This window comes from Miscanthus floridulus, chromosome 6 (assembly GCF_019320115.1).
Source record: "Miscanthus floridulus cultivar M001 chromosome 6, ASM1932011v1, whole genome shotgun sequence".
NCBI classification, from domain to species: domain Eukaryota; kingdom Viridiplantae; phylum Streptophyta; class Magnoliopsida; order Poales; family Poaceae; genus Miscanthus; species Miscanthus floridulus.
The window spans coordinates 41,454,828-41,466,430 of record NC_089585.1 but is presented as its reverse complement, the minus strand read 5'-3'; the positions used below and the strand labels follow the sequence as shown (position 1 = coordinate 41,466,430).

Sequence of the window (11,603 nt, the reverse complement as noted above, 5' to 3'; positions counted from 1 at the left end):
GATCTTTGCCATTGCTTCATCACTTGGAGTAGTGCTACCTATCTCATAATCACTTTGATAAACTAGGTTAGCGCTTAGGGTTTCATCAATTAACCAAAACCAAACTAGAGCTTTCAATGTGTTCAACATACTCTTCCTCCCAGTACCAGCCTGAACATCAAGTGCCATCCCACTGAAATTAAAACAAAAAATTAGAACTTTAATCACAATCATCATAAAAATAAGTATAAATTAACCATAATCATCAAATGCGACAAAATAACTCACATTGTGATCCAAACACTTGTAGAAGATACGGCCCTTGTTGGGACACTCCTTCCTCACCCGGTACCCCATCATAATCTTCTCCCCACACTTGCAGCATGCAATGAGAGGGAGGTCCGGCCTCAGTCGCTTTGGAACCCGATGAGAGACCGAGAACCCAGAAGCAGTTGCCATCTACTCTCTATACTCATTTTTAATATAATATAAATTTCTCATTTTATAAACAAATAAAATTAAAAAAAACTCTAAAATTCTCTATATCTCTAAACCATGAAATGTGCTATGCATGCTAGAAATGAAAGCTGAATACTAGTTTTGAATAACCATTTTAACCTTCCTTCATCCAAATATGCAAACTTTAAAGTGATTTTGAGCTTAAATGGCTTACAAATAAAAAAATTCATCATAAAAAACCACATATATTTAGTCCACAAAATGAGATATGCTACTAATGAAACATGAGAGTATAAAGTTGGTAACCTTTAGAACCGAAGAATCGATGGAATCGATGGAGCAATCGACGAAATCTTGTGATTACCGGTGATGAGGAAGAAGAGAGGCCAGCGATGAAGCAAGAACACTAAGGTCAAAGTGGCTCGGGCTCGGGAAGGAAGAAGTGGTAATAGGAGGGGATGTTTAGTCCCGGTTGGAGACACCAATCGGGACTAAAGATCCCTTTCTAGTCCCGGATGGAGCCTCCAGCCGGGAGTAGACTTTTATTCCCGGTTGGAGGGACCAACCAGGAGTAAAAGTTAACCTTTAGTCCCGGTTGGTAGCTTCAACCGGGACTAAAGGTCCCCTGCAGCAAAAGCCTGCCGTAGTAGCCGTTGGGCAGGGACCTTTAGTCCCGGTTGGAGCTACAAACCGGGACTAAAGGTCTCTCTAGTCCCGGGCGCGAAAAATACCAGGACTAAAGCCAAATTTCGAAGTGGATCAAAAGCCGTTTCTCTACTAGTGGGAGGACATAATTTTAGTTGGAAAATAGGATCTTAATAGGATTACAAACTAGAGGCTACAAAGGAGGCTCATATTAATTTTCATCAGACACACGCTAGAAAAAAAAAAGACAAGTACTAAAGATTCTCACAAAAAACTGAAATGTTTTATTTAATTTAGTAGGAGTAAGCTCTAATCACATCACCAACAACAGCCATTGGATCAATTATTCGAAAGAAGTTACTCACATATGTCATTAAAGAAATAGAAAGTAACCCCAAGATCTGCATCACAATTAACCACCATGGTCATTATCAAAAGATAATTTAAAATAATCCCATAAAATTTATGTAAATTAACACATTTATCGTATGAAAGATAATGCAAAGCAACTCCTAGATTTGCTTTTAAATTACACACATATACCATTATGAAAAATAATATAAAGTAATCCCTTTAATTTATATCTAAATTACCGACCTCTGTCATTATAAGAAATGAAATAAAATATCCCTCAAATCTATTTCTAAACACCAATAAAAGCTACTATGGAAATATCTCAATAAAGTATAATATATGTTCCTAAATTGCGCCTCTACTAGTGTTATGATAAAAGTAAGCATAAATGTTACTCCCTTCTTTTTAAATTATAAGATATTTTGGCTTTTCTAGATACATAATTTTTGCTACGTACTTAGATATACACTTTGTTTAGATACATAGTAAAAGCAATATGTTTAGAAAATCCAAAATGCATAATTTGGAATGGAGAGAGTATATGCCACTATGTAATAATAATACTGGCATTTTACTTTAAATATGCATACATTAAAATAAATAATTATTTAATAGTTTATTCAATAGTAGAAAATGTTTTCTCAAAAAAACCATGTACTGATGATACTGGCATTTTACTTTAAATTATATTAATGCTCCATGACAATAAATTCTAAAATTGGTACTTTAGATAAGTTTATACATTTGAATGAACATTATGATATATCAATATTAGTAAATTAATTTTGCACTTTGTTTTTTATTATGAAGCAATACCAATACACATACAATTCTTTGACATAGCAAACACTACATGTTGTTGGTGGTTGTGTTTGTCTGTTCTGGATTGGGATTAGTTGTATTTTGTATATGAAAATGTGGAATTATTAAGAGAGGCAGTAGGAGTTTTTGTAATTCCAAAAATTATTAACATAGACAAATGTCTTAGCCGCATGCCTAATGGAAGTGGATGTCCTAAATGTGTGGCCAAGGTTAATGAGATTAATATATATAAGCCATCATCTCAACGGTCTCTGAAAATGGTCCACTACCACTATCGGGTAGTCTGCCTCTAGAAATGGAAAACACCCTGCCTTAAAAATCCTCTTCTAGAGCTGGCATGCATAAACAAAGAACAGAAAAGAAGCAAGAAATATCGTCCTGTCATAGACACGGACACGAATAAACTAATTGTCATGAGTAGCATAGGCCTAGGGAATAACAATACGAGATAAGGCGTTTCGGTTTTTTTATATACATGTATAGTAAAAATAATGTATTTAGAAAAATGCATTATAATTTGAAATAAAGGGAGCACTGTATTGTAGAAGTTGTTTCTGTACACCACATGTGCCATGTACTATATCAATAGCCTAACTAGTTTCAAAAAAACAATAGCCTAACTTTTGTTGGATCTCCGTCAGCAACAGCCGGCAGTCGATTTCCCAAAAGTTTTCAGTTTGCTTCCGTGTAGACTGTAGATACTTTCTCTGCTTTCTACTGAGATGAAAAGGCAGAGCACCTGCTAACATCGCTAGAAAAAGAAAAGCTGTTAGCTCAGTACTCTACACACTTGACTGCAAGATCAGCATCAGTTTTTTTTTTCTTTTTGGAGCAACAGATCAGCGTCAAGGTAGAACCGTCGATCGAAGGACACGGACACACGGTCAGACGAAGAAAATTACCAAACCGTGTTTTTTTTTTTTTTTGATATAGGATCACCAAACCGTGTTGGGCTCGCATGGAATGGGCCTTTTTAGGTTTGGTGGCGAAACACCCACAGGCCCACACAGCCTATAGAGAAGGGAGATGGGTGGATCGCGATCCCAACTCCACTCGCCCTTGCTGGGCCCGACACAGCGAGTGCGACGCGAACGACCTCCCCCCGCCAGCTTAATACGGGCCGCTTTCTGCCACCCAACCAACCAGCGCTTCCGGTGGCCATCCGCGCGCCTCCCCTTACCGGGCCCGGTCAACGCCTGGAACCCGGTCACGCCAGCTATAAATGACGTTCGCGAGCATGATTAGCAGCGGGCGGCACAGCGGGTCGGATCTACTACTATTACTACGGCGTTTCCGTATTAGCAGCGCCGTTCCGTTTCTGTCTCCCCCTCCCATCGCCGCCGCCGCTGCCGCGAGCTAAGGTGAGGCGTCGTGCTGCCTGTGTATGTCCTTCCTACTCCGGCCACCGGTGCTACGACTCTCTTTTGATAGAAATAATAGGACCTTAGCCGTAGAACTAGCGGGTACTACATTTTCTATTCGGGATAAAAGATCCTAGAACATGAACAATGATGAGGAACTAGAGAGAGAGAGGTGTGTGGACGTGAGACGTCACTGACCGTCGGAGGGTTTGGCGGAGGAGCTGGAGCAGTCCATGGTGATTTCGGTGTTGCTGTAGAGTCCGATAGTGTGGTCCAGCAGTGGCGCGGTGTCCCGGCGGTGAAGTCCGCCGACGCAGTCCGGTGGCGGTGAGGCAATGGAGCTTCCCGTCACTCTAGCGGCTCACGGTGAACCTCGTCAAGAGAGCCGTCAGCCCCGCCTCTCTTTATAACGTAATGTGACGGGACCCACCAACCATATATAGTTGGGCGTCCTCGATCAGAGCGCGAGGTCAAGGCCCAACTTAGGCCGAGCTGGAGAGATCACCGCTAACATCTTTCAATCCAGCTCGGTAATTCTGTTGTACTCTGCGAGAGATTGATTGATTGGTTGTTCAGTCTCTTTCCGGGTCTCCTGGGGTTTTGTCCCGTTCACTGAGCAACGCGTCCGCTTTTCCCGGGAACTAGATTAGCGGGTACCTTTTCTGGTCATTTTGTTTTTGTCTATTAGCCGGGTTACAGGAGGATTAGATCACGAATGGGTAGGTTACAGCCAAGTCCTCGCTAATTGGTGGCCCAGATCTAGTCATCTGGCGTTGTTTCTTCTTGCGGCGGTCTTGGAAGGTTGTGTAGCCATTTTTCCTTTGTATTATAGCATCGAGTACTAGTATTGAAGGATCAGAGTTCGAGCAATGGTGAATGTGTGCTTCTATAGCTCTAGGAATCTTACTGTGGCGCACCGAAAGTTTGCAACTTTGATTCTTCCGCACCTAGTTAGGCGGGGTGGAAAGGTTCGTTTTTTATGCTTATATTCGCTACATAGAATCTCGTCCATTGAAGAACAAAGCGGGTGAGAGCTGACCCAGATGCTTGTACGAACGCTTAGTCACAGACTGTTTAGTAGGAAGTCAAGTGGGGTCCAATGGGCCTTCTATTGTTTCGTGGAATCTTGTGTTAAAATTTGGAGTTGTTATTCCTAGCAGAATCAAGTAGTGTTTAGCATATTCCTTAAGTTTTTCACTGTTGAGTAGGTTCAATTGTCAGCAGCATTGGCTTGGGCACATTTTCAATGTGATCCATAATTGTAAGTGGTGTTATTCATGAACAAGCATTGGATTTTGCATATTTTCCTTGTTTGAAACTTTGAATAATCTTGTCGCAGACTTCGTTTGTTTGTTCACTAGCAGTTCTCTCTTTAGCGCTGTTTTAGCTGATAAGATGCCTTAGAATATTTTTGTCATTTGTGATTGCTACATTAGCATCTTCCACAACTGCATTGCTTGGATTGTACTAAGTTTGGACAGGACAATTGTGTTCTTTATTGAAATGAAATTTCAAGTCCTATGTTTTGGTCAGTCAGGTCCCTGTACAGATAGTACCTCATCTTGAGATCTTTATCATATCAGAAAAGCTTATATGCTTGTATATTCAGTGGCTTTGTTATCTTTTATTAATTTGAATCAGTTCTATTGGGAAGTAATTTAGATGTGTGTCACTGATAAAAAATGTCCACTCAAAGCAGTCTTTGGAAATTTTTTGAAGTCTGGATCTGGATAGTTTCCTGGTACCTTGTTTCTCCTGACTTCTGAGGTGCGCATGTTACTGTGTTACGCAGGTCCACGAAGATGGCTGAACTTGACACGTTCCTTTTCACATCTGAGTCCGTCAATGAAGGCCACCCTGATAAGCTCTGTGACCACATATCTGATGCAGTGCTTGATGCATGCCTCGCTGAAGACCCTAACAGCAAGGTTGCTTGTGAGACCTGCACCAAGACTAACATGGTCATGGTCTTTGGTGAGATCACTACCAAAGCCAATGTTGACTATGAGAAGATTGTCAGGGATACCTGCCGTGGGATTGGCTTTGTGTCCAATGATGTAGGGCTGGATGCTGACCACTGCAAGGTGCTTGTCAACATTGAACAGCAGTCACCTGACATTGCACAGGGTGTTCATGGTCACTTCACCAAGCGTCCTGAGGAGATTGGTGCTGGCGACCAGGGGCACATGTTTGGATATGCAGCTGATGAGGCCCCTGAGCCATGTTCTTGCAACCAAGCTTGGTGCTCGCCTAACCGAGGTCCGCAAGAATGGGACCTGCCCATGGCTGAGGCCTGATGGGAAGACCCAGGTGACTGTTGGGTAGCATAACGACGATGGTGCCATGGTCCCTATTCGTGTCCACACTGTGCTCATCTCTACCCAGCATGACGAGACTGTTACCAATGACGAAATTGCAGCTGATCTGAAGGAACACGTCATTAAGCCTGTCATTCCAGAGCAGTACCATGATGAGAAGACCATTTTCCATCTCAATCCATCAGGTCGCTTTGTCATTGGTGGACCTCATGGTGATGCGGGTCTTACTGGCAGGAAGATCATCATTGACACTTATGGAGGCTGGGGTGCCCACGGTGGTGGTGCTTTCTCTGGCAAGGACCCAACCAAGGTTGACCGCACTGGAGCCTATATTGCAAGGCAGGCGGCCAAGAGCATTGTGGCCAGTGGTCTTGCCCGCCGTTGCATTGTCCAAGTGTCGTATGCCATTGGTGTGCCTGAACCGCTATCAGTGTTTGTTGACACATATGGGACAGGCAAGATCCCTGACAAGGAGATCCTGAAGAATGAGCTGGAGAACTTTGACTTCAGGCCAGGGATGATCATCATCGACCTTGACCTGAAGAGAGGTGGGAATGGCCGTTATCTCAAGACGGCGGCGAATGGGCACTTTGGCAGGGATGACCCGGACTTCACCTGGGAGCTTGTGAAGCCCCTCAAGTGGGAGAATCCTTCTGCCTGATCAAAAACTTGCAGCCAGCTCTCCATTGGAACCTTTTTTTACCTACATAAAGTTGCAATGTTACTTTTGATACCAGTCTACCCGTCACTACATGTTATCTCACTTCCCCACTCACTGCTCGAGTAGAAAGTGTGTGTGAGACCTTATGCATACTGTTTATCTCTTCAACAAGCTTGTGTTGTGGGGTTTGTGATGCCTTTTCTTTTAGTTATCATGTAATGTCGGTCGAGCCAAAGATGGGACAGTACCGGAGACATGAAACTTCCTACGCCCTTGTACCCGTTTTGGGACACAGGTGGTGACCGTCTTCTGATTGCAATATCGTGGGCACTTCTGACCAGCTTTTCTGGTGGTCTGAAACAATTAATATGTTCTTATAAGAAATTAATGCCATTTGCTTGGTCCACTGATAAATGGCATCAATTACTGTTACGGACGATAATTAACGGGACAGGTTATTCGAGAAAAAAAATTAACGGGACAGGTGAGAATTTGGTTACCTACTTACCTGCCATTCTCAGCTACATCTCAACACCCCCCCCCCCCCCCCCCCCCCCACCCCCACCCCAAAAAACACAGAATGCAGAAGTAAAAGGTTTTCTTCCTCTCAATGAATACAAGTAAAAGCTTTACCTCAGTCAGGATGCAAATATTGGAGTTACAAGCTAGGCAAGTTAGAGCACTTCACAGGTTTTACAATAACAAAAATTTCAATTCAGACATTTTAGTCTAAGAAACATGTGCATTACTAGAATCTAGCTAGCTTCGCTCAGCGCAAACATCTTCATCATACACTAATACAATTGGGTTGCCTCTTGTGCAGTCTATCAATTGGGGCCCCAACGTATATGGTCCCAGAGGAAAGGCCTCATACAAGCAACTTGTGGCGGGCTCTTCATGAGCAATCCCACACAGACACAGACGGCAGCAATGGCGACCAAGGAAAGCATCGCAGGCCTATTAGACAAAAACCTATTTGCCCGGGGATGGAAAAATGCAAGCTGCTGGACCTGCTGGACACATTGTCTGCAGCCCGATGTTTGGTTGATGCTTAGCTGTTTCTCCACACCAAATGTGATTTGATCGGCAGACTTCAATCCGCTAGCATGCTTTCCGACAGTATCAATTGTGGTGGGGATGGTAACCGAGACATGATCTCTGCTCACCCTTCTGTCAATTTTGTCCTGTACCATTTGAATATAGGATACGTGGCCTCTCTGTCGAGCATATTCCTCAGGAGTGAAGCCAGTGGCGTCACGAGCATTCTTCCACGCTTTGATTCCCAACTGAGACATTTAGGCAGAAAGAAGCCAGACAGCAATTTTTTCAGTGCTTGCACAAATTCTCAAAAGTAAACGGAAAAGTTTTAAGGTAATTTTTTTTTATTCATACACCTTATGCAGAACTCTGACGTGATATTATATACCCTACATGATCTATTCGACAATCAATGTAACACACAAACCATGTTTTGGTGGAAGTCCTTTTTGTTTTGAGAAGTATATAATGCATTTCAGATGAAAATGTTTCATGTGCAGACTTAGGTTCTTACAATAAATGGTGGTCTTAGCTTTTATTTTAAATGTGGTACACTAAGAATTGGAAATCTGCTGCTCAGTGATGCTACAGTTAAGAACATGATAATTTAGAGTAGTTACCTGCTGAGGATCATCAGTTAAAGCATCTAAAACACCAGTAGCATCACTGATTGTGGCTGCAATATGAAGAGGTGTAATATTTGACAGTCCAGTCATCGCAGGAGTGAACAAGAACTGAACTGGAGCACCGTCTCCACTGCCCACTGGAGCATAATTTGTTGCTGTGTATCTTAATAGACATTCAACTAAAGGCTTTGAGCGTTTCCTGACAGCAGTAAGCAACAGATTTTCTCCCAAGGCAAATTCAATTGGTGACGGGACATCTAGATCAATATCACCCTGGAACATGGTGTTCAGAAGCTTCCTTACAACAGCACACCATTCATGATCAATTGCAAAGGATAGCAGCCATCTAAATCTTGCAACAGGGAAACGGTCTGGACAATACTGTGGCTGCTCAGACGTAGCTCGCACGTGGCTCCTTTGAAGTAACCATCCGATTTCATGCAAAAAATGTAACGACCAACTGCGATAAGCCATCAGATCATCTATTTTTTCCGAGGTTTCATCAAATGAAATTAAATTCAATCCATGCTCCAACGTCCGAATTTCAGAACATACATCATTGTCGGTGACAACAAAGGGAACAGAAAGGCTGCTTTGATCATAATCTTCAACCTGAAAAGGGAGTCAAGTCTGTAATATGAACAAAAAATGAGGACATAAAAAAAAATACACGAACCATGCACCTCTATGAATCCTCTTCCACTTGTACAAGGAAAGGAACATGAGAAGGTTAGGCATTGAGCGCCTTGCTGCATAGTTGAATCTTCAAGTAGCATTTGTGTCTCTTCTTGAATTAAATATTTTTCACCAAACACACAAAGTAATCTAAAGCAAAATTCAGATTTATCAGTTCACACAAGTTGGTTTAGATGAGACATTTAAATGTGAAAAAAAGAGATACATACTTTGTGGTTGGCTGAACTATATTGAAACCTTGCACAGAGAATTTTACAGATGAAGAACAAGCAACTGCAATAGGAGTTACACAGAGTCTCTGAAGCTTGTCACCAATTACCGGTTGCCAGGGAGATGCAAACATAAGACTACCTACCAAAAATAAGGAAAGAAAGACAAATGAAACTGGTCTTCCAATATATGAAAAGAGAAGGAAGCAGAATAATGACTACAGATAAGACGAACGGACCATTGCAACTCAGTGTTAGGCAGTCCTGTACCCTAGCATACAACCATCCTTTTCTCCAAAGTCCATCATTGGATAAGCTAATAAGCTTTTCTATCCAAGAAGCTGGATCATCATCAAGCTTTAATAGAAAAGGAAAATAAGAGTAAGTAAGCAATTTGCTTCTGCACCATATACTATAAAGAAAACATATACATATCTAAGTCGCAGTTAATGTAGTGCAATACTACCTCATCCCACATCCAATTAGGGAGGCGGAGGTAAATAGTTAGAATAACACAACCAGGCCTAATATAGCTTTCCATATCAGTTGGATAATGTGACAACCAGTTTTGGATCTGTAAATTCAAACCATTTAATGAAAGAGTTTGCATTAGCAACATAAAATCTTCACACTGATAAAGTTGTTAGAGAAACATGATTCCAGTTTGTAACATGATAAATGACCTGTTCCCGTAGATCTACAGGAAAATCTTTCGGCTGTTTTCCAAAGAGCTTGAACACAATTTTATCTGTTCGGCTCTGCAAATGTTATGTGCATAAGAGGTATTGGGCTAAGTAGGAATCAAACATCAGAAATACATCTTGGAGAATCAATCTAAAAATTTCAGAGTAACTTTCAGAAAATTATACTAGGATTGGAAAACCTGTTGCAAAACTACACTTTTAGAAATCACTTTTACAAAACTATACTTCTATTGTCAAATAGTATCATCAAATCATACATTTGCGCTCAATTCGTATTGGAAAAATACACTTTTTAACAGCTAAAAATTGTAGTTTTGTGATATTGAATGGCAATAACTGTGTAGTTTTGTGATTCGGCTGGACAATAGAAACGTAGTTTCACGAAGTTGCTTCTCAAAAATATACTTGAGAGTTGAGACATAGATTGACAATGAAAGTGTAGTTTTTTTAGACTGGTTTGCAAAAGGTGCAGTTTTGCGATGTCTGTTCAAGATTATTGTAGTTTATGAAATTTACTAAAAATTTACCTCAGCTTCTTCAGTGCAAGCATCATTCAAATCAAAATCCTGTACTCGCCTTTTCACTGGAGGCTCTTCTGAGAAAACAAGTTATTCAAATCATTTTCTTTTATAACTTTGGTATTTGTCATGCTAAACAGCATCAAGTAAATGATAAAATGTTTTACCTGCTAATGATTCCCTCCCGATAGGAGTTGACCGTATAGTTTGCTCATGCACAATAGAACCATTTGCAGCATTATTACCAGCATTTGACGATATTGAATTTGAATTTACATTCTTTAGAATATCTTGATATGACTGTGTGCTAGAAATAGCAGCAAGGTTCTTCAAAATGTTAACCAAAGAATTAGGATGATTGATTTGCTCAGAAGAGCTACCAGCTGCCATCCACACAAGCACACAGTTAGAATGACTACGTCTGGAACTCTGGATTGCATGTGGTTTGAGATATTTGCTTCTAAAATTGCTAATTGAAGGAGAACTTACGCTCTAGCCCGGAAAGTTGTTTTAACAGAAGGAATAAGGTGCTACTTAGGGATTGATTTTCATTCATGGAATTCCCATTCACAGCAGCTTGTAGTTGAACTTTCCTTCTCCTTCCATTATGTTTTGCTAGACGCGAGCGGCAGCTCTTCTTCCCTTCATCAAATTCTTGAAGAAGGTGAAACCTATCATGGCATACAGAATTGTTACTTTCATCAGCTGATGAGCAAATGAAAGGAAATGAGAAATGCTTGCAATATTAAAATATGAATTCCATGTTTGATGCTAAACTCAAGATGTATGTAGAAGAAAGAACCATGGTTGTTTTTTTCTTCTACATACATTTAGCAGCTTCTCATGATGTTACAACTTACAAGAGAATTATATAGCACTGCCTAGAGCAACACCAAACTTCAATTTTGCAGCCTATCATGATGTTACAACTTACCAGGGAATTGTATAGCAATGACTAGAGCAAATGGCCTCTCATTAATCAAACGAGTCAACACCACTCTATTGATATCCCCAGCAATTTCATTGAATTATCTATGTGCTCGTCTCTGATATATAGAGGTGAGAAATTATGATAACACAGCATTAAATGAACGTTTAGCTATATATTCCTTACCCAAATGCCGATCAACTGAAACCATCACTTCAACAACTCCCTCCATTATTTTTAGTCTGCTGTTTTAGACTTGATGTAAGGATATTAAGAAAAGTGCAC

The 11,603-nt window shown here is 40.9% G+C and overlaps 1 protein-coding gene and 1 pseudogene across 1 annotated transcript; one reads left to right on the top strand and one right to left on the bottom strand.

Moving 5' to 3' along the window:
* Positions 1-4,775: 4,775 nt before the first annotated feature.
* On the top strand, positions 4,776-7,106 carry LOC136458136 (S-adenosylmethionine synthase 4-like; annotated as a pseudogene).
* Positions 7,107-7,180: 74 nt separating this feature from the next.
* On the bottom strand, positions 7,181-11,135 carry LOC136460525 (squamosa promoter-binding-like protein 1; the record flags this gene model as incomplete). The annotated part of the gene is made up of 10 exons (XM_066460185.1): positions 7,181-7,885; positions 8,258-8,875; positions 8,947-9,088; positions 9,169-9,310; positions 9,408-9,525; positions 9,635-9,742; positions 9,852-9,926; positions 10,400-10,467; positions 10,558-10,773; positions 10,880-11,135. Coding segments are annotated over 10 exons (2,202 nt in total), but the record flags the coding sequence as incomplete, so codon positions are not given.
* Positions 11,136-11,603: the final 468 nt, after the last annotated feature.